Below are 21441 nucleotides of genomic sequence, written 5' to 3' on the forward strand. Positions count from 1 at the left end.
TGTCAAGATTGCGAATCAGCACTATGTCTCAACTGATCGTTCTCGAAATGTTGTGGCTTGAGAAGGCACACCAGTCTCTAGAGTTCCGTCAATTCCGCTCATGATGAGTGGAGCCCCTGCTTGACGTACGGTTGCAGCGAAAGTCCGATCCTGGGAGATCTATCTTTGCTTTCTTAACTCCGGGCTACTAACACCGGAAGTATCGCGAGCACAAGACGGACCACGACGACTCTCAACTGTCAAACAGCAGTCACCACCCGGGCATCTTTCTACTATGCTATTCTTCCAACACCCCAACACCTAGCCATGCACCTCATTCTCACGGGGGCCACAGGCCTTGTCGGCACCAGTGTCCTTGATGCCATGCTCAAGACGGACGCCATCACGAAGATATCCATCCTCAGTCGACGACCCGTCCCCATGGCCCAAAACTCAGACGATCCTAGAGTACAAGTCATCATCCACAAAGACTTTGCCCAGTATGAACCAGAGGTCATGGACAAGCTCCAGGGTGCCACCGGCGCAGTCTGGGCCCTCGGCGTCAGCCAGACGCAGGCCTCCAAAGAGTACACCCCAAGCGCATCATTGCCGCGTCAGCGAGAACACACGACTGACAGGCACCCAGAGCCTACGAGACCATCACGAAAAACTACCCCCTCGCCGCAGCCAAAGCGTTCGCCAACCTCGCGTCGGCGGACCAGCCGTTTCGCTTCGTCTACGTGTCCGCCGGAGGCGCCACACAGACCCCCGGGTTTCTCACGCCCTACTACGGCGTCGTCAAGGGAGAGGCGGAGACGTTGCTGTCCGAGCTGCGCCTCCGTGAGCCGCGTCTTCGGACGGACTCGTTTCGCGCCGGGTTTGTGGATGCAGCGCAGCACGATGAGATTCTGCCTTTTGTCCCCCGGCCGCCTTTGCTGTATCGCCCGATGATACCCCTCATGGCGGCGCTGATGAGCGGGTTTGGGGCGACGTGGATGCATTGTCCGACGGAGCCGCTGGGGCGGTTTTTGACGGAGGTGGCTATGGGGGAGTTTGATGCGCAGCTGCAGGCTGGGGGCGACGACGTTGCGACTTTGCAGGGCGGCTTGAGGATAATGGAGAATTGGACGTTCAGGAGGCTGGCTGGTCTTGGTTCATGAACGAAGGGCCGATTCGTCAGTCTGGGTCGTGAACTATCTATGTTTAAAGTAGCTTGAGTTGAATACGACAGGTTCAATGGATGCAGCATTTATCGACGCTCGGTTTACCCTTCAGCCACCTCTTGCGGAAGGGAAACGGTATTCGGTCTTTCTTGTTTGCCTTTTCTTGTATCGGCAGTCTAGACTTACGGCGGCCCCTCTATGGAAGCCTGTACCGCGATAGGCATGGAGGCCTCGAGGGAACGTCCAAGCGGAAGAATAAAGTTGTTCTATTGCAGGGACTCATCCATGCTGGTATCATTTCGGTGCCATAATATCTGTCCAATGCTTCCCCTTCGCCTCCGGAGCCTGCAGTGCGAGTCGCTCAAAGGCCCTAAGCACCGCTCCCGCGTCAGGAACCTGCTTGCCCTCCCGCATGATGGCTTCACCCTCCGTCTGCCTCGCTTGCTTGATCGTCCTCCTGGTATCCCTCCTCATCGACGCCCGCACGCTCTTGTACGCACCCTGACTCGTAAATGTGAGCAGACCCAACGCGCCCGACGACATCTTGGTCCCCAGGTTCAACACGCCAATGCCCACGCCCTTGGCAGCACCCACGGCGCCCTCCTTCTTGGCACCTCGCACAGGTGACATGACGAGGCCGCCAATGCCCTCGACGATGCCGTGACTGAAGTTCCTGCCCGCCGCGATGCCGCCTGACTTCCAGTCCGTCACGGCGCCTGGGTCATAGACCTCACCCCCGTACAGACGTGGCGCGACGCGCATGCCTTCCTCGAGTGCGTGCGGCATGTCGAGATAGATGCCCTTCGTAAAGGACTTGAAGAAGCCGCCAACGCCACCGGCTGAGCCAGCAAGCGCAGCCACGGCACGACTCCTTTCAGGCTTCTTGCCCTCGGCGTTACTCGTGGGAACATCCAGGCCTGCAGGTCTGCCGTACGGATCGTCCGCAGGGTGCGGGCTCGACTGTCTGCTCGATCGCTTGCTGCCGGGTCGGTCTGACGTGAACGCCTGTACGGGCTTGACGACAATGTCTGCCGCCGAGGTCGCCATGCCGGCATACATTTTGATTGCTGATGACGTGACGGCTGTGACTGGATCCCACCTTCGGCGCTGAATGTCAATGGGGCGAGGCTCGTAGCTGGGACAAGTTAGCTGCAGAGTCCCAATCAATCGCAGTTCAATACTCGCTTACCGTGTGAGATCAGCCCACTTGATTCTCTTGCTGTCGGTCAAGACCTCCGCGGCGGCTTTGGAGAGTTTCATATACTGCGCGTCTTTCTTATAAGACCAAGCAGCGGCGAACTCGGGCAGCAAGTCGCATCGCATGTTATCCAGAGGAAGGTTGGCGTGGAAGGAATTGACGGCTTGTCGCACGCCGTTCTCCTGGCGCATCTTGTCGGCCATGACCTGGGCAGCCGCCTGCGCGCCGGGCGTCAAGCAATCATTGATGGCGCTGGCAAGATTTTGAGCGTTGAGCTGTCTTTGCGGGATGGGCATCGGCCCCGCGCCAGCGGCGTTGACCATGGTGCCCCAAAAGGGTTGGCTAGGTAGACTGCATCAGTGTCTCGGACCTTGAGTGGATTCGGGGCTCATCAATACGCACTCGCCGAAAAACGGCACGATGGCCGTTGGTTTCCCGTTGAGCAACCCGCACGCCGTTGTCCCAGCTCCACCGTGGTGCACCACGGCTGTGACATGCTGGAACAGCCACTCGTGAGGACAGTCTCCGAGGTAGAAGATGTCGCTATCGGCGGGCTGGTTGGCGCCGAGCTTGCTCCAACCCCTGGAGATGATGGCACGCACACCGGTCTGCTTGACGGCCTCCACCAATATCGCCGTCAGTCTGTCGGGGTCGTCAATGACAATGCTGCCAAAGCCAATGTAAACAGGCGCAGGTCCGCTGCGTAGAAATTGGTCAAGTTCCGGCTCAGGAGTGTATTGTGGAGCGTCTCGGAAGAAGAAGCCACACACATCTGTTATCATGGTCAGGTCTGGTTGGAACACTCCTGTTTGTGGATACATACCGATGTAGTTCGGCCAGTCTAGGGGTTTGGGGATGAGGGCCGGGGACCAGCAATACGTGAAAGGTATCTGCAGAGTTTCAAGCAGGCCAGCGCCTTCAGAGAAGGGAACATCCTCCAGGTCCAGAGTCTGCCTCCACGCATTAATGACGTCGCCAAGTCTATCTCCAAGTCAGTCTCTCATGCAGCTTCGGATGGATATGAGCCCCTTACCCCTGCCAAGTCATCCACTCGACCGCCATGTACGAGATCTGATTGGCAACAGCTGGTGATATGCTGCTGTTGTTGACGTTTATGTTGGCCAGTGGATGACAGAAGTCTTTCGTGCTGCTCCAGGGCATGGTGAACATGAGGTGTAGCGGAACGCCGAGAGCTTGAGCACAATGGACGTGGGCGAAGCTCGGCGGGTTCGCGATAATCGCATCAGCGACGAAAGGCTGCTGCGTCAAAGGGTCCGGTTCGATGCACGACCTCCAGCAGCCTTCCAGCATCTCAGCGATCATGGTTCGCTTCTTCTGGATATCGCCAGCCCGCAGGCTCTTCATAGAAGGCATCAGTCCGGGGTTCTTGACCATGTAGGCCATGAGCTCTGTCGGATCTCCACCGATAGGGTAGAACTCCAAGCCAGATTTCCGTACAAAGTCGGCAAAGGTGTCATGGGTGGCGAGGCGAACCCTGTGGCCGTGGCGCTGAAGTTCGTTGCCGAGGGCGACGAAGGGCTGAACATCGCCTCGGCTGCCGACAACCTGGATAACGATATTCAATCGAATCCCCCAGTCGATCTGCTCGGTGTAGGCAGGAGGAAGTTCGCTGATGGGCCGGTCAGTCCTCGGCTGGACCGACTCTCTCCGAGGAACGAGAACCGAGAGAGTTCTGCAAAGCTTCGAGTCGAGGTTGATGTCAATACGTCCGTCCGCTGCGACGGGTGGTTAGTGGGTTCTGAAGACGGCTCACGGTGTCCTGGAAAACATCATACCAGTTGCCCCTGCTGCGTCGTTGAGTATACGCTCGGCGGCGGCAGCCTGCTCGGAATATCGTGGAGGCGCATCTTCTGATATCGCCTCGTAGTCGGCTGGGCCTGCTTCATCTGGTGCAAAGAATGATGGCTGTCGCGGCATTGGTGAGGGGGGTAGTGGTTTATCGTCGCCAGACATGATGAGGTGTAGGTGATGGCTCGACAGTGTTGCCTATCGCCGACAGAGGGTAATGAAGAGTTGCTGACAAGGACACAGCGATGACATTGACGAGCGGGATGGCCAGGCTTATGAAGGGAGCTGTCCCGTCTCAGACGCCAGCTGGACTCTGAGGAAGCTCTAGAGCTACATTAGTCTTGCAATTGGGTTGTAGCATGGTTGCATCATGTCAAGGGATTCGCGTCTGCCAATGCATGTGGGTGCTAGTCAGTCGGCAGGACCCGAGCTGCCATTGAAAACCCATGATTGAGCTGCCGATATGCCGGCCCGGCACAGTCTGGATGCGTTTCTAGACCAACGACTGCCTGGGAGCCAGGGCGCCTCGTGGGCTTGGGAGGCGAAGCTTCACAAAAGGCACATGGGATGAGGCCGTGTTCGATTCAAGACGCGAGCGATCCCGACCCGAGGTGGAGAACGGCAATGCCGCTAGTCTCGTACTTTCTCGTAGTCGTGTTCTCGCATCCTCGTTCTTCGGATTCGTCGGGTCCAGATTGGTATGACTCGCGTTACTGCATCAGAAGATGCTTCATGAATCTGGTTGCACTGCATTAGGACTGGCAAACAGAAGATGTAAGCAGAAGAGGCCTCATTTGAATGTTTAACTAGCTTTCAAGATAGAGTGTCACTGCAGCTAGTCAAACCTAGGTACTTAAGCATTGTAGGTTCGCGACGGTTCTACTGGATGTTCATGACTGGTTGAATGAACGTATTTGCGTGTAACAAAATCTACCTATCCTCGCTGCATGCTCATAAATCATCACCAAACATGATAAGAACTTACTGGTCAAACAAGTACACGTTTGACTCCAACTGACGAGTGTTAAGCTATAATCTGGTCAGGCCGTGCTTCCATCTCGAGCAAGCAAGCGGAGAAGACTTACGAAGCTGGCGCTTATGTTCTGTAGGTTCGTGGCACCCAGCTGGGCACCATCGCGAACAATCTCCGTCCTCATGATGTCGATGGCCTTGGTAACACCCTCGAGGCCGTAAACGTTCGAGTACATGAACCTGCGGCCCTTGTCAGTGCCTTATTTCAATGATTGGCCACATGTGTTTTGCACTCACGGTCGACCCATGCCCACGGCTTTGACACCGAGGGCAAGCAGCTTCAGAACATCGCTGCCGTAGCGAATACCACTGTCCGCGAGAACGTCCACCTGCTGGAAGACCTGTGGAGCGTTTCGGTAGATCTCGTAGGCGATCTCGAGGGGGCCAGGGGTGTGGTCAAGCTGACGACCGCCGTGGTTGGAGATGTAAATGGCCTTTGCGCCCTTCTCGACAGCCAGCAGAGCATCCTCGGCAGTGGTGATACCCTTGAGGATGATAGGCAGGCTGGTCTGGTTGCGCATCTGATCATACACATCCCATGTCAGAGCCGACGAGACAGAGTTGGCGTTCGTGGTGTCGTAGCGAGCAGCACGGTGCCGGACGGAATTGCCCGGAGCATCGATGGTGAAGACGATGGCCTTGGCACCAGTTCGCTCGGCCCGGCGAATGTTGTCCCAAGTCACCGAGAGATTGGCGTTGGTGTAGATCTGTTGGAAGATGACCTGGGGTCCGTTGAGGGTGCTGTTGGACTTTCCAGCGGCGATCTCCTCGATGGTCTTCGACGCGTACATGGACGGGATGTACAGGATGTTCTCCTTGCCAGCCGCTTCGACAAAGTTGAGCTCGGCACGCTCGGGATCGCCATAGATGCCGCGGGCAGCGGGAGCAATGAAGAAAGGAGCGCTGAAGTTGTAGCCCAGAATCGTGGTGGCAAGAGTCTCGTTCAGCTTGGTCACGTCGCTCAGGTGTCTTGACCTGAATTGCACAGACTTCCAGATGTCGAGGTTATGACGGTAGCTTTGCTCGCCTGCCGTGCCAGTGCGGTAGAAGCTGTACATTTGGTCGTTCAGGTGCTGGCGGGCTGCCCAGTCAAAGTCGGGGAGGGCACGAATATCCTTGAGAAGGGGCAGTGTTCCCTCTGTGTAGTTGGTGCCAAGAAGGTACGTCTCGAGCCCAGTGTCGACCTCGTTGATCCATGGTTCGCCAGCGAGGACAACAGCAGCTAGCTGCGTGATCAGGAGAAGTGAGGAGTGCATTTTCGAAACTCTACGAACCGGACGAGACGGGCAGAGAAAAGGTCTGAGAGATGCCTAACCTTGACGATAAAGCAGTCCCCTAGACCAGCTATCTATCACACCTTTATACTTAATCGCCAGGCTAGACCAGAGACAGAGCCCGATGGCCTGGTTCCTGCCCATGGCAGCGAAAATCGACTCAGGGCTCCACGCCTGGACCAGAACACCTCAGGAGCCTCGTGGCATCGGCAAAGCCCCGAACCAGGTGCATGGCTTCAACCACTATGGCGGGACCGCTTCATCTCGAGTGCAATAAAGTTTAGACGTTTCTGCAAGCAACTTGCCTTTGCAGACAAGGATCCTCCTTGGCGGGGTTGTCAAGTACAGATGAAGTCAATCAGCCGAAAGGTTGGCACGATCTAATCTAATCAATCTGTGACATAAGTCTTACAAACCATGAGTGCCAGGTTGAATTGCGTGGAAGAGGCTCTCAAGTGCCGCAATCGGTTGTCGAGAGCCCACCGCGGAGAAATCGTGGGCTGAACTTTCGGAGACTGAGTCAGAATTTGGTGACGCTAGGTCTCTTACCAACGGAGGTTTTAACCAAGATTTCTCATTCCGCTCCGGGCTACCGGGGCCTGAAAAACAGCGCTCTTCGCTCAGCCACATTCGACAAGCAGGGTTCAAGGCACGAATTCCTAGCATCCTACTGATCGGTAGCTGGCTTCGTTGGTCTCAGGGCCAAAAAAGCATTCGTGTGCAGCGTTGTTGAACCTTCCTGCATTGTCCCACATGGGCCGCGTGGTCGTCGTGACAGGTCACGAGTTCGCAAGCATCGAAATCGGCCGAAGAAGCGCGCGTAATCCGACAGTGGCGACATTTGTTATGCTGGACCCCAATGACTGAAGAGGTTTTGCAGAGGTTCGCTACAATGCCTGCCGAGACCGTCTGATATCGACTAGTGCTGCGATGAAACAAGGCAGTGGCGTCGATATTACAACTATGCCATGCCGTGGCCAGGCTGCCCCCGAGTCTGAGCATGACTAGGCGTGCCAGAAAGTTGGCTACACGGAAGAGCAGAGTACTGATGTCAAACGATTCAAACACTCATAAAAAGATCATAATGAGCATATGCGAGACAGAGAGTGCAGGCCTCGATCAAGATTCCAATCTGAGAGATGTTGGCGGAAGAGATAGGAACGATGAAAACCATCGAACACTTTGGCCTCGGTGCCCGAGTCTACACAAATAGCTATTTTTGATTAGCTGCGACAGCAAGGTCGTCAGTATTTCGAAAAGAAAGGAATCGAGTGAGCCCAATGAGTGGCGTTACACGTGTACGTCCGTGTAACCAGCCCAACCCAAGCGGGCCAACTTCAGACTCAGCGGGACCCTGGAAGGGATTCAGAGAGGCCGAAGTAACAAAGGTGACAGCGTATCTATAGCTTCGACGATACGATGCGAATATACCAGTCGAAAGGCCGTGCGTGGCGTGAGAGGTATGCCTTCCTGGCAATGTCTGTTGTGAGGTTAGCCGCTTGTCTTTGGAAATGAGTTGCTTCCCTGCACCATGAGCATTTATTGCAATGTGCCTTCGCTTGATGCTATTCGACGCTGACGGTATGAGACCGGCATACCAATTACCTTCGTGACAAGAGTGATGTACATGCTAGATACTTCGAAGCGGAAGTTGAAGGGCTCCCAGACAGCGCAGATGGTGTTGCCAGGTGTGATCAGGACCATTCGAAGGAAGATATTCATCCGCCGGAAGAAAACATGCCGCACATGAACCACATAGAAAGCATCGTTTCAGTTGATTCAAGGTTCGTCTCATTCGCGAGCCGTAAGTATACATTTCCTCCACGGTGCCACCAATTCGAAATCTATGAGCTTGCCTCGCCAGCCGCCTTCTTCTTCGCCGCTTGTTCTTGGTCGTACTCGATCAATTGCTTCGACCAGCTACCGAATGTCAGTCTCATAGTGATATCATGGTGAGGAACATCACAGGGCTTACTATCTGCTGGGGAAGAAAGCGCCCTCCTTGGGCATGATGTATCGGTGCTCCTTCTCTGAGCTGATCTTCCACACACCGCACATGACGCCGAACATGACAAGACCCATCACGGCCGTGTTGGCGCGCCAGTTTGAAGGTTGCGTGTACCAGCCACCGGCAGGCGACCAGACGTGCTTGGGGTACCTTCGAAGACGAGGTTAGAGGGTTTTCGAGGAAACGACGTTGGGGGTCGACGATCGAACTCACGGGACTTTCGGACCGCCACCCTGTGAAACACGTTAACGAGGTCGCATCATGGGGGATCTCTGGTGCCTACCATTTTGACTGTATCTTCAATTGATGGGGGTATTTCGTAGATAATGACAATTGGCGAAGCCGTAATTCGTGGATTGGCCCTTAAGTCGTGATGCACGGCTGGATTCCTGGCGGGTCGGAAGAAGCGGAACCCGGAGAACCTGTTAACCCGAGCTAGCTCCAAGCATCCCAGCGCTGGGACCCTTGTACCTCACACGACTCTACGACTCGTCTCGTCAGTCGGGAAACTTTTTCGTGACGAGGCGAACGACGAAGCAGACGACCCAGCGATTCGTCCCACCGCAACCCACTTCTACACCTGTACAACACGGTTTTCTTTCTTTCGATCATTACAGATGAAGAGGGTACGGACATTACGATGCACTGGGCAATTGCTCAGCGCTCAAACGAGGGCTGCCATTCCTTCCTGCCACACCCCAATCTCGACCTCCTTTAAGACAGCGACAGCCGCAGCCGTACCACGCCTCCAGCAGTCACGGTTACAATCGACCAGCGCGACGCCATCCACCCTCGAGGCTGCCGTAGACGACCTCGACATTCCCGAGTACAAACCTCTGCCATCACCGCTTCCGGCACGAGCTCTCACCTCCCCCAAGCTCGCCGCCCTCCATGCTCGTCTCTCCCTCCCCTCAAAGCTCCCCCTCCAGACTCTCGCCCGTTGTCTTGTCGACCCATCCGCCGATGCGAACCCGCACTTCAACAATGCCAACCTCGCCCTGACCGGTTCTTCCCTCATCAGCTACCATACCTCCGAGCGTCTCGTCGTTGCCTACCCCCGCCTGCCCATGGCCATCCTATTCGAGGCCATGCGCTCCTACGCCGGCCCTGCCTCCCTCGCCAAGATTGCCCAACAATGGGGTGTCGAGATGGCGGCCGCCCCCGGCGAAGAGGTGGACCCCGGCCTGCTGCAGTACTCCCTGGATCCCAAGGCCGGCGTCGTGCACACACGCTGGGGCTATGTCCGCAAGGAGGCAGCCCACATTGACAAGTTCAAGTGGCGCCGCGGCACCAGCTCCCGTATCGTCTACGACGACGAGTTCGGCGACACGGTCCACAAGGCGACGCGGAACCCGCACGACGCGACCTCGGCCGCCGACCTCGCCTCCGCCGACCGCGCCGACATCCGCCAGAACGCCAACGCGGCCTTTGTCCGCGCCCTCGTCGGCGCCCTCTACGTCCACGGCGGCCGCGAGAGCGTCCGCTCCTTCGTCGACGCCCACATCCTTGCCCGCCGCGTCGATCTCGAGAGCCTCTTCAGCTTCAAGCTGCCCACGCGCGAGCTCGCCATGCTGTGCGCCCGCGAAGGCTTCGAAGCCCCCGTCGCGCGCCTCCTGTCCGAGACGGGCCGGCACAGCCGCACGCCCGTCTTCGTTGTCGGTATCTACAGCGGCCAGGACAAGCTCGGCGAGGGCACCGGCGCGAGCCTTGACTTTGCGCGGTTGAAGGCGAGCATGAACGCGTTGAAGGCGTGGTACCTGTACAGCCCCGGCGCCAAGAGCAGGGTGCCGAGCGACATGCTGAGTGAGGGCGCGAAGCCGTGGCAGCCGGTGCATATCGACATGGGAGAGGTTATTTAAAGGGGAAGGCGTTTGGAAGCCTGTTTGGAAATGAGAAAAGGGGAAAGAAGGAAGAGGCATGATGGGTAGCTGTGGAACCCCGGTGTGCCTGAAAAATGGGCAGTGTATATTTTGTTCACATTACTACCACCACTAGGAGACAGGTGTGTACGTCGATGTAGATGTATAGATCTGTACAACATTTGTTCTGTGCTATTTGCCCAATGTCCCCTGCGAACTCCCTTACGTAGCCTGGCCAATATCATTTTGAATCGACCATATCTTCCTTACCAACTTTTTTTTTAACTAAATCTACAATGCTACACACTCAACCGGGTATCTGACTCTCACATGCCGCCCATTACAACATGCGATCATTCAACTGAACTGATCGCCCTCGCCCAATCTCGTCCCCATTCCCCGTCTGACGAGGCCCCGGTATCGCTCTGACTTTCGCTCTTTCTCCTTGGCCTCCCTGAGCTTCTTCTTCCGCAAATAGACCGCCCTCACCGTCTCGCGAATTTGCCTTTGGCCTTGTGCATAGTTGGCGCGGGCTAGATCAACGACCTGGTCAATCTGCTCGGGCGTGTAGACAAAGTTCCAGGTCGACAAGAAGTCCGACTCGCCAGGACTGACACCTGGCACGGCTTCTGGATTGCCGAGGAGTGGCAAGTACACAACCGCGATCCCCGCGTCCGGCTCAGAGATGTGCCAGTGCGTCGATTCATCGAGAGCTCTGGATGGCGGAGGCGGGCTGGTGGACCGCTCCTGCGACGTTCCCACCCAAACGGTACAGTACCCCAGATCGTCAGTTGTGTTTTTGCCTGGGGTTTTCTTCTGTTCGACCTGCGCTTCGTTGAGCCTTCTGTCGGCATCCTTCAAATCGGAAGCCTCGGCATTTTCAAGCTCTTTTGTGAGTTCTTCGGGTGCCTCGCCAGGCTTGGGCCAGCCAATACCGACGGGCCAGCCTTTGATTTTGCGTTGACGAGCATAGCCATCTGCGACGGCAAGCCAATTATCCATCTTCGTATCAGCGGAGGCATCAAACGCGATGAGAACCTCAACACCACGTCCAGGGCGCATGAGAGGGTAAAGGGGCAAGTTGTTGCTCATGCCAGCATCCATGAGCTGGATGTACTCATTATCATAGATGCTCGGTGGAGTGGTGTCAGGGAGTCGGCCGTGCATGCCGTAGGCAAAGTTGGCGACAGTCCCTGGGTCAATGGGGTGAACCTTCTCGAGGTCGTTGTTGTAGCGACCAGAGATGATCTCATCGAGGTTCATGAAACCCGAAAGAGACTGAACAAGGGGTCGGACTTCGCGGTAGTAGTGGCTGAGTGTTGCGCAGAAAGCTGAGCCGAAGACACCCATGAGGAACGGCACGCGAACCTCTGGCAGATGGAAGCCCTCTTCAGGAGGTACATCGACACCGTTGTTAAATTTACGACCAAGGGCCCAGGTTGGTATTCCTGCTGAGAATTCTTCGCAGAAGAACTCATACGGCGTGATCTCAAACCACTGAAACCATGCCTCTCGAGCGGCCTTCTCCTTGGCGGCCTCAACGCTATCGATGGGCTCGTTGTCATCGATACCTGGGATTTCGTGGCGAACTGCCGTGTAAATTGGCATGGGATTCTGTCCATATTTGATATATTGGCGCTGGTTGCTCAACTTGAAGTCACTGTCGCAGACCTCAAGTTCACCCTTCGGAACGAGAAATCGGGCGGCCAGAAGCAGACCGTAAATATCGACAAGGCCAAAACTAGCTTGAGGGTCGCCGCGCAGCTTCTCCACCAGGCCGCTCAAAAGGTATTTGCTAGTTGGAGCAGAGACAATAGCCTGAAAGGCAACGGGTGGGTAGGCGATGTGGATGGCGGCACGAGACTTGAGATGCTCCAGGATGCGGGGGAAGCTGCGGCCGCCAACGGAGGAGAAGTAGAGGGTCTGAAGCCAGCAGGAGCCGGAAACACCGGAAGTGTAGGTGACGCAGTCGAAGAGTCCGTCTTGATCGGCTGCATGAAGAGAACCAGAGCCAGCGACCAGAGCTCGTAAGCCCCCACCAGAGCCGCACATGGCAATAACGGGGACATCGTCGGGATGAATTTCGTTTTCGTCAATCTCAAGATACTTGGCCAGGGCAACTCGTGTGACCATCTTTCGCCGGGCGAGGAACTCTTTCTCATCGTCGCAGAGATCAGTCGAGATGCGGACAGTCGCCTCATGGCGGATTTCGGGGTTGATGAAGGGATCGTGGGCGTCACGCCATATCTCATCGGCAAGAGACCCAGGCGCCAAGGACAACTCACGCTGCAGCTTGCGGACGAAACCAGGAATTTGCTTGGACCACTCCGGGAGGATAAAGCCAACAACTCGGTCGGAGAGGGAAGACCATTCTATATCAGCCGCATCGGAGAAAGCTTCAAAGCTGGAAGAGAATGTGTTCCACGCGGCCGACGAACCGTTCTTCGCTGCTTGTCGGTCTTGGCGCTCCTGCTCTTCCTCTCTTTCCAGCTTCTCTTTGTCGCGTTTTCGCTGGAGCTGTCGCTCACGGCGGTAAGTCTGAGCCTCCGAGATTTGGTCGAATTCTTCGGAAGGATAGAGAGCCCAGACGAACAGTCCGCCAGCGATAATAACAGCGGGGACAGTAGGGATGCCTCGGGTCTTCTTCTTAGCCTCGTCTTGAGGGGTGGTGGTGAAGAACCCGGTGCGGAATTGCTTGCTCGCCAATCGGTGTGTTGAAAGGGCATCAAAGCCTTTCCGCTGAGAATGAAACCATCTCACATGGCCCACTGAGGAGCGTATGAAGGTAACGATCGACCTCATGCTTCGAGTTCTTGGGCGCGCAATAGAAGCTTTAGGTGCTTGCCATTACCGGCTTGGAGGGGGGGTTGCCAAGAGAGAACGAGCGCGGATCTGATTGTTGGGTTGGTCGAATCAGCTGAGGCTTTGGAATCCGACGCTACCGCCTTTGTTCGGTGCAGTGTGCGACCATGTCATGTACTGCCAACGTATGACTGAGAGGAGATGTTGTTCTTGAAAAGCAGAAGTGTGAAGGTTTTTGTTTGGCTGCCTGGCTTGATTCCCCCTCAACAAACTTGACGCGTCGGTCACGATCTAGTTCGATTGCATTTCGCCCATTGACATCATTGAGGGCAATGCCAAAACCGGGTCGCTCCTACCTTGGCCGGGGGTGGGGTCTACATGGTACCTTATCTTTAGTATCAATCGCTACCAAGAAGGAAGTACCCTCTCAGCTCCGTCAGGTCCTGCTCGCGGCCAGGAAGCTCCGGGGCCAATGATTCGCCAATTGGATCACATGTGAATCCCATCGTCCTGGTTCCTGTTCCTGTTCCTGCCCCTGCCCTAGCCGTCGCTGCCTCATGCGGACTGACTCGATCTGGGTGGGAGGCAACACGTGCTTGGCTCTGAGCCTTACGACAGACTACATCCCCGCCGGCCTCGTTCTGCGTGCTTCAAGGCAAAGTTTAGGGGGAAGGGAATGCAACAATGTTTGAATGCCTACCTGCTCTCCAACAAGGACGCTGAGGTAAGCGGGTCCTAGCGCCATGCCGGATCACTCTCAGCTTCCTCGCAGGCTCGAACGTCGTGCGAATTTTGAAGACAACGGACTTCTCCTCAAAGCTGTCGGCAAACGCTTTCATGAGTGTGCCATGTGATTGTGCGCGCAATACCCATATATTGTTCTTGCGCCACTTGCCTGATGCTCGGTCGCGTGTGGCTCAAAGACGGCTTCGGTATTGTTCCCACTAACCGTCTCCATTGTTCTAGACATCACCACTAGTAGGCTACCTGGAGACCAAGTGAGAGTGCAAAGAACCATCAGGCAGCCATTGGGTCAAAATCGTCTTAATAGTAATAAGAATAAATCCCTTCTCGGCGGCATCAGTCAATATGATGTACCGTTATTCTCACTCTCGTCGTTTCAACTCGAGTTTGGCTTTCGTGCCCACACAACATGCCGCGTGTCTGGAGGTCCCCCAATTCAGCAACGTGGGTTCCTCTACCGTCGCCAACACATTCGCACGAGTGGCTCGAAGCAGACATGGGTCGACCATTGCTTTCTCCCAGCGTTTCTCCCAGCAAAGGGCGACCTACGAACCCAAAGGTCGCAGTCATCGGTGCAGGTATGAAGTCGAGGAGGCCCAAAGCAGACCTGGATGCTAATCATAAGCAGGTCCGGCTGGTTTGGCGTCCTTGAAGGAGCTTCGTGGAGTGGGATTCGACGTCACGGTTTACGAGCGCAGGTCTGATGTCGGCGGCATTTTTACCTTCGATGCTGATACCTCGATCACGTCGGCAACACCTTGGACGCGCTCGCAACTAAGCAAATATGTCGTGAGCCTCCCATACCGATTAGCGAAGTTGGGCAATCACTAATCGGCAGCCAAGTGCCCAATGACAGACTTTCCATTCCCGAACGGCAAGGTGCCCCCTCATCTTTGCTGTGCATGAAAATACTGACCATTTTCAGGCATGTCTGTCCATGTGTCATCAAAAGAGTGGTCCGAATACTATCGTCAGTACGCTAAACACTTCAAATTATATGAACACATTGTCTTCGATACAACCATTGAAGTTATCAAGCGCGATGAAATAAAATTAAAATGGATGGTGCATATCAAAGGCGAAATCGAACCCCAAGTTTTTGACAGGGTGGTCTTCTCGAGCGGCTCAGAAACCGTTGCCATGCATCCCAAGATTGACGATGTACACAAATTCGAGGGCCAATTCCTACATGGACAAGCGTACAAAAGGTAGGTACTCGGTATGTTTGCAACATTGTTTATTCATTTGCTAACAAACGAGTCCTGCTGATTTCAAGGACAAAAATATCATCGTCTTGGGCATGGGGAACTCGGCTTGTGATACAGCCTGCGTATGATGCCCCTTCGTCTTTGTAAACTCAACGACTAATTTGCGCAGGAACTTACTGAGTATGCCGCGAAAGTCTACCTTGCCCATCGCCGCGGCGCAAAGATCCTTCCTCGGGCCAACGAGGACGGCCCTCTCGACAGCTATGTCTCTTGGAAGATCTCTCGTATGGCTCTGTGGACGGAGCACCACGCACCTGGAATATTCCAGATCCTTGCCGATGGGTTACTTCAGAAGAACTCGGACAGTCACTTCAACGGCGAGGAGGCCGAGCAATATGTAGAGTGGGGGCTCGAAGAAACCAGCGGAGACGTCACCACCATCATCTGCAATGATCACCTGAAGCGCCTGGTTCACGAGAAGCGAATCGCTTCAGTCAAGGGGGTCAAGCGGGTTGTCGGTCCACGGACTGTGGAGCTTGATAACGGCGACATCATCGAAGACGTCGATGCCATCATCGCCTGCACGGGTTATCGAGCCGACTTTTCGCTGTTGCCAGATCTGCCAAGCACGCAGCTCGACGCTTCGCTCCCCGCGTTTCCAGACCTTTACCAGATGATTTTCCCGCCACGCTACGCCGACTCACTCGCATGCACAAACTACTGCATCATAAATGAAAGCGCAGCTGCGTACCGCGAGCTCCAAGCCATGGCCATCGCACAGGTTTGGGTTGGAAACTCGGTTCTCCCGAGCCAGGAGGCGATGACGGTGCAAGTAAACGAGTACCAAACATGGCTCGCTCGTCAGATGCTGACTTTTCCGGCGACAATGCTGGGAAAGGGGCAGATGTACCCGTGGATGAGATGGCTGCACGACACTGCCGGTACAGGGTTGTATGAGTACATGAGCTGGAGCCTCAAGGGAACGTGGTTTTGGCTGCGAAATCGCAGGTTGTACAACCTCGTCGCGTGGGGTGTGTACTCGCCACACATTTATCGTTTGTTCCCGACGGGTAAGAGGTCGGCGTGGGAGGGGGCGAGCCAAGCCATTATACAGGTGAACGAGGACACTGAGACGGCATTTCCAAAGAAGAAGGGAAAGACTTAGATCATGTCTCGGAGGTCGGTCCAACGATGCAGTGTCCGTTTAGTTTTATATGGACTTAGAACAAAATCCATCGATTCACGCTGACATTGGCTCTCCTGTATAGACTCTGACGGCCAGCCACAGGCGGTGAGCCAATGGTTGGCAATTGCGTCCATGGGCAATCGCGAGAACAGTCATGCGGTGTCCTCGCAATCAAACGTGCGCTAGCCGTCCATCAGACAAAGAAGAGAAGACGACTGTGTTTATCATCTCACACTAAATTTTGCTGGGAACAACCGATCAACCACCTTGGATTGAAAATTTGGTCTGCAGAACTGCCATCTACGGAGCTGGACTCTCGGCCGTTCTCTCATGGCTTGTGAAACGGTGAATGATCTGTATGGCACACAATAAGTGGCTACTCCTTGGTTCTTTTGCCAGAAATCGGGCTTTGCTGATCTTCATGTTGGTCAGTGCTCCGCCAGAGTCTGTGTGTTTGCTTTTTCCATCGGAGCCCGCTTGAGGAACCGCAAATGCAGCGCTCGACTTTGAGACGGTTTCCTTTTCTCGCAGAGGGTAATTTGCCTGAGCCGCCGGCCAATATCGAAATGTTTCCCCGGGTCGTCTGATGACCCAGGTGGTTGACTCGTTTTCGAGAGGTGCGCACTGGCTGCACTGCGATCCTCAGGCAGGCAGAGTTCCCTGTTGTTTCAGAGGTGCTGTCATCTGCCGTTTGCCAACTGCCAGTTCGATGAGAGGTCGTCGGTAAGTAGGCGGCACCTACCTTACCTGAGTACCTTAAGGTGGGCACAAGATAAGGCACCTCAGGTACCCGGTCTCTAGGATTAGCACCTGACAGATGAGAAGAGTGCCGTGGCAGGACATGGCAGGCCGGCTGGACATCTTGAATTACAGATGTCGCAGTGCATCACTAACAGTTCGGGTCTTGGTTGGGCTTCCCCGGACACAGGCAAATGGAGAGGATCCAGACGCGCAAGTGAGCGCCGGCGACCCCTGGACTCGACTGGGCGACGATGTTTAGAGGGGTACTTGTTAGGCCCTCGTATCATTGAAAGTCCCTTCTGGCATGGCGCTCGCGGGCGAGGTACATCGAGGTGGTCAAGTCCCCATCCGTGCTTCCATCCAGTGGCAGTGGGCGGGTCCCTTCTCATTAAGGTCGACATCAAGGAGCCAACCACCGAGCTCGCATCCGAACCACCCAAGGCACGCCCCCCCGTCTCAAGCCCGGCATCCCTGCCTCTAGACCTGAAGAGGCCTAGCGCGTCTTAAGCCCCTATTGCTGGTGGAAAGCAACGGCCACCTAAGCCGCCGTAGGAAGGGACGCTTGGGACGGCAAGAGGTACTCGGCCACTGAAACGGGGTCGCACAGCCAAATCTTTCCAGTGGCTGGCCACCTCCTGCGCACTCTCTGCCTTTTGGACGCTGGGTCCACGTCCCCTTGCTCGAGCCGCTCCCTGTCATCACCTCGACCTAAATTTCCCATCTCCTTTCCTCCCAACCCCAAGGACGTTCGTTCGCCATCACGACCTCCATCCCCCTTTGAGGCTGCCTTCTCCCATCATTCATACTGCCGCATCTCGCCAGTATTTCTTCCTTTGATACCACCGAGCGTCGTCGACATCGCCAGAGCCCTTCTTCCGGAGAAGTCTTGCGACGCCCCTGACACGCGACTTGATACCACGTTTTAGGTACGTGCAATGATTTTTCCCGGATTCGCTTGAATGCTAGATTGGAGGCGGGCAACTCCACCATGGAAGGAAGAATCGATTAAACTTCTGGAGGGACGCATCTCAACGCGGTGCGGTCCCGTTGTTGACGCGAAGCTGCCTCCCCTGTGGTCGAATGGCCATCGATGCTTGCTCCCCCCCCTTTTCTGGCTTTCCGGCAATGCCATCATTCCGCACAGGAGCCATCGACCGTCGCTGACTTTCTATTGCACAGAACCTACCATTCCTTCCCTAGGTACCACGTATTCGTGAACAGCTCCAACTCCCGAGCTCTCAATAATGGGTAAGCGCATTTTCTGTCCCGAGCAGCGTGATGCATTGGAAAGGAAGGCAAGAGGAACTGGATTGGATTACCGGGCAAGCATGACCCTCTCAACCGAATGCAAAACGTGGCCTACATCTCGCTCCCGGCCTTGAACCAGGCCTCTCGACGTTCTCGCAACAACGTCGACACCACGCGCTCTCGTTACGGTTTTACAATAAATCCCCATCTACCATTTTCTTGGGTGTCTACCTTTTTGGTCCTTTATTGGTAGACCAGAGATTACCCTCTTTTTGGAAGCACGCGAACAAAACACACGAAAAGCCCCCCAATACCCATCCACACACTCTCTAGCATTCAATGGCGATGAGAATGGTCGAACACGTCAAGGCCCGAGCCCGAAGTGTCCACCTCGACAAGAGCAACAACAATAGCTCACTATGGGCCAGCCGGCCAACACCCAGCCAAGTCATCACATCTCCTTCGAGAAGATCCAGTAGCCTGCCAATCAGCAAGGACGACACTGTTGGCTCGCGGCCCTCTTCAGCTCAGCCGACGGTTCGCCACTATAGGAGCATGCTCTATGTCGATGCTCCATCCATCGATGCCCCCGGGGACGCGATTCCAGACGAGTTCTTCCAGGACCTTTTTGATGCGGTTGTCAAGCCGCCCAAGCCCGAACCGGAACAACTCATCAAAGCAAAGGCAATGGCCAACCGCGATCTTGGCCATCAACGTCTGCGTCAGCACAGTCTCCTTTGCCTTCCTGCACGATTGCAGCATTGTGAACAGCTTACCATAGTCGATGTGGATTGATTGCTGACATTTCTTACTCATAGCTTCTTCCAACGCATCTCCTGCTGCGTCCCCCCCGCCGCAACGGGCCGCCGCGGTTCCCGCCCCCTTGGCTGCCGCGCCCAGTAAGTGACACTGGACAATTTGAGCGCGATCGCTCCTTCTGACTCGGGTTCTAGGTGCTGCTCCTAGTGCTTCCCCGGCCGCTCAGTCTTCGAGCGACCTCCGCAACATTGTTCGCCGCAAGTTGACTGGCTACGTTGGATTCGCCAACCTGCCCAACCAATGGCACCGCAAGAGCGTCCGTAAGGGCTTCAACTTCAACGTGATGGTCGTTGGTATGTGGTTTTCAACCTCTGTGTAAATCGCTCAACTGACCTGGAACTTTCAGGTGAATCCGGACTTGGCAAGTCGACTCTCGTGAACACACTCTTCAACACCTCGCTCTACCCTCCCAAGGAGCGCAAGGGACCTAGCCTCGACATTGTTCCCAAGACTGTCTCCATTCAGTCCATCAGCGCGGACATCGAAGAAGCTGGTGTTCGGCTGCGCCTGACTGTTGTCGATACCCCTGGTTTCGGCGACTTCGTCAACAACGACGAGTCATGGCGCCCGATTGTCGACAATATCGAGCAGCGATACGACGCCTATCTCGATGCTGAGAACAAGGTGAACCGCATGAACATCGTGGATAACCGCATCCATGCTTGTGTGTTCTTCATCCAGCCTACTGGCCACTCCCTGAAGCCTCTGGATATTGAAGTCATGCGCCGCCTGCACACCAAGGTCAACCTGATTCCCGTCATTGCCAAGTCTGACACCCTGACCGATGAGGAGATTGTCAGCTTCAAGGCTCGCGTAAGTTGCATATGCAATCCAGTTACATCGCTACTGAACTAACCGGCAACCAGATTCTCGCCGACATCAAGTACCACGGAATCCAGATCTTCGAGGGCCCGAGGTACGAACTCGACGACGAGGAGACCATTGCCGAAAACAATGAGATCATGTCCAAAGTTCCCTTCGCCGTGGTTGGTGCTGGTAACGAGATCACCACCGCCGACGGTCGCAAGGTTCGTGGCCGTGCTTACCCCTGGGGTATCATCGAGGTCGACAACGAGGAACACTGCGACTTTGTGAAGCTTCGCCAGATGCTCATCCGCACCCACATGGAGGAACTCAAGGAGCACACGAACAACACCCTCTACGAGAACTACCGTACCGACAAGCTCATCGCCATGGGTGTGTCCCAGGATCCCAGCGTGTTCAAGGAGGTCAACCCCGCTGTCAAGCAGGAGGAGGAGCGTGCGCTGCACGAGCAGAAGCTCGCCAAGATGGAGGCCGAGATGAAGATGGTCTTCCAGCAGAAGGTTACCGAAAAGGAGAGCAAGCTCAAGCAGAGCGAAGAGGAGCTCTACGCTCGCCACAGAGAGATGAAGGAGCAACTAGAACGCCAACGGATGGATCTCGAGGAGAAGAAGCAGAGGATCGAGAGCGGTCGTCCCATAGAGGGCAAGGAGACCAAGAAGAGGGGAGGCTTCTCGCTCCGCTAAGGTGGTCAGCGCCCCTTAACGTTGCGTTTTGCCTACTCGCTTCTTCCACGACCCCATGTTTGAGTACCCATGATGCCCATACACACAAAGCTCAATGCGCCTCTTTGTCAGATTCTATTCTTGTCTTTTCTTACCACCGCCCTTCTCTCGACCTCTTTTTTTAATCACACTCTCGCAAGCTTTCCTTTAATCAACGGCGACCGTTCATCGTCATCCAAAAGTCTTTCCATGAAGCAGTCAAGCAGTGGGTTGATGCAGGCTACGAACGAAAAGACAAAACCCAGAAAATATTGCAGATTGCGGATCGAGCTTCTGCGAGGCTACGATCATGACGACTAGGAGTTCTTGGGACACTTTAACCAGCGACACCATTCTTGTCCTGCCCTTCGTGGCGGCGGGCGAAGCAAGAGACGCTGTGGAGAAGCAATAGCTGGACAGCAGAGGCGAACTGCCGTAGCAAGGGGTCGAGAACTTGTTCTTCTGACGGAACGGTTTCGCCACCCATCTCGGGCTTCTCTTAATATGACGGCACTCTCAATACCCCTGATACCTTTGGAGCCTTGTTTTATCTATTGCAGTTCCTATAGAGCTCCTGTCGTTGCGTAGGTGCTCGACAGCTTGCTTGCGACTGTTGTGTGTGTATTCTAGTCAGATAAGACTATAGAGGTGCGGAGGTGTGGAAGATGGCGATGGTTTTGGTCAGTCCGTTGTGCGTCTGACGAGAGCCGTCCTCCCGTTTCTTAGCATGTCATTTCTCTTGCAGGTATTCTACCTTACTTAGTTACTGGTTTCGTATGCGAATTGAAGATGAGTTTTCTGAATTTGATCACCTTGACGATGACAAGTGCAACACGAATTGTCAT

At 55.1% G+C, this 21441-nt stretch overlaps 9 protein-coding genes across 9 annotated transcripts; 4 read left to right on the forward strand and 5 right to left on the reverse strand.

Moving 5' to 3' along the window:
• Positions 1-306: 306 nt before the first annotated feature.
• Positions 307-1139, forward strand: VDAG_00728 (uncharacterized protein; the record flags this gene model as incomplete). Its single annotated transcript, XM_009652105.1, has 2 exons — positions 307-566; positions 626-1139. The coding sequence occupies 2 exons, from the start codon at positions 307-309 to the stop codon at positions 1137-1139; spliced, it is 774 nt and encodes a 257-aa protein (XP_009650400.1).
• Positions 1140-1436: 297 nt separating this feature from the next.
• Positions 1437-4632, reverse strand: VDAG_00729 (UDP-glucose,sterol transferase; the record flags this gene model as incomplete). Its single annotated transcript, XM_009652106.1, has 6 exons — positions 4137-4632; positions 3374-4076; positions 3164-3321; positions 2743-3112; positions 2332-2682; positions 1437-2277 (listed from the first exon to the last, which is right to left on the reverse strand). The coding sequence occupies exons 1-6, from the start codon at positions 4312-4314 to the stop codon at positions 1437-1439; spliced, it is 2601 nt and encodes an 866-aa protein (XP_009650401.1). The 5' UTR covers positions 4315-4632.
• Positions 4633-5130: 498 nt separating this feature from the next.
• Positions 5131-6437, reverse strand: VDAG_00730 (peroxisomal (S)-2-hydroxy-acid oxidase; the record flags this gene model as incomplete). The annotated part of the gene is made up of 3 exons (XM_009652107.1): positions 5131-5163; positions 5235-5361; positions 5419-6437. The coding sequence occupies 3 exons, from the start codon at positions 6435-6437 to the stop codon at positions 5131-5133; spliced, it is 1179 nt and encodes a 392-aa protein (XP_009650402.1).
• A 712-nt stretch (positions 6438-7149) lies between these two features.
• VDAG_00731 (uncharacterized protein) lies at positions 7150-8159 on the reverse strand (the record flags this gene model as incomplete). The annotated part of the gene is made up of 2 exons (XM_009652108.1): positions 7150-7935; positions 8054-8159. The coding sequence occupies 2 exons, from the start codon at positions 8157-8159 to the stop codon at positions 7856-7858; spliced, it is 186 nt and encodes a 61-aa protein (XP_009650403.1). The 3' UTR covers positions 7150-7855.
• Positions 8160-8213: 54 nt separating this feature from the next.
• On the reverse strand, positions 8214-8821 carry VDAG_00732 (uncharacterized protein). Its single transcript, XM_009652109.1, has 4 exons — positions 8747-8821; positions 8677-8696; positions 8431-8613; positions 8214-8375 (listed from the first exon to the last, which is right to left on the reverse strand). The coding sequence occupies exons 1-4, from the start codon at positions 8747-8749 to the stop codon at positions 8300-8302; spliced, it is 282 nt and encodes a 93-aa protein (XP_009650404.1). The 5' UTR covers positions 8750-8821; the 3' UTR covers positions 8214-8299.
• Positions 8822-9011: 190 nt separating this feature from the next.
• On the forward strand, positions 9012-10322 carry VDAG_00733 (54S ribosomal protein L3; the record flags this gene model as incomplete). Its single annotated transcript, XM_009652110.1, has 1 exon — positions 9012-10322. The coding sequence occupies exon 1, from the start codon at positions 9081-9083 to the stop codon at positions 10320-10322; it is 1242 nt and encodes a 413-aa protein (XP_009650405.1). The 5' UTR covers positions 9012-9080.
• Positions 10323-10679: 357 nt separating this feature from the next.
• Positions 10680-13124, reverse strand: VDAG_00734 (cytosolic phospholipase A2 zeta; the record flags this gene model as incomplete). Its single annotated transcript, XM_009652111.1, has 1 exon — positions 10680-13124. One exon carries the CDS (start codon positions 13122-13124, stop codon positions 10680-10682), a length of 2445 nt encoding a protein of 814 aa, XP_009650406.1.
• A 1153-nt stretch (positions 13125-14277) lies between these two features.
• Positions 14278-16241, forward strand: VDAG_00735 (dimethylaniline monooxygenase; the record flags this gene model as incomplete). Its single annotated transcript, XM_009652112.1, has 6 exons — positions 14278-14446; positions 14497-14657; positions 14794-14842; positions 14899-15076; positions 15129-15198; positions 15246-16241. 6 exons carry the CDS (start codon positions 14278-14280, stop codon positions 16239-16241), a joined length of 1623 nt encoding a protein of 540 aa, XP_009650407.1.
• A 2429-nt stretch (positions 16242-18670) lies between these two features.
• VDAG_00736 (cell division control protein) lies at positions 18671-21397 on the forward strand (the record flags this gene model as incomplete). Its single annotated transcript, XM_009652113.1, has 4 exons — positions 18671-18726; positions 18803-18972; positions 19417-19883; positions 19937-21397. The coding sequence occupies 4 exons, from the start codon at positions 18671-18673 to the stop codon at positions 20576-20578; spliced, it is 1335 nt and encodes a 444-aa protein (XP_009650408.1). The 3' UTR covers positions 20579-21397.
• Between the last annotated feature and the right edge of the window lie 44 nt (positions 21398-21441).

The sequence above is a fragment of the Verticillium dahliae genome, genomic scaffold, assembly GCF_000150675.1.
Source record: "Verticillium dahliae VdLs.17 supercont1.1 genomic scaffold, whole genome shotgun sequence".
In the NCBI taxonomy this organism is placed as follows: Eukaryota; Fungi; Ascomycota; class Sordariomycetes; order Glomerellales; family Plectosphaerellaceae; genus Verticillium; species Verticillium dahliae.

Coding starts and splice junctions, on each gene's coding strand:
- VDAG_00732 (XM_009652109.1), bottom strand. Junction 8,614..8,676: donor GGTGGCGGTCCGAAAGTCCC/GTGAGTTCGATC, acceptor TCGTCTTCGAAG/GTACCCCAAGCACGTCTGGT. Junction 8,376..8,430: donor GCTTTCTTCCCCAGCAGATA/GTAAGCCCTGTG, acceptor GACATTCGGTAG/CTGGTCGAAGCAATTGATCG.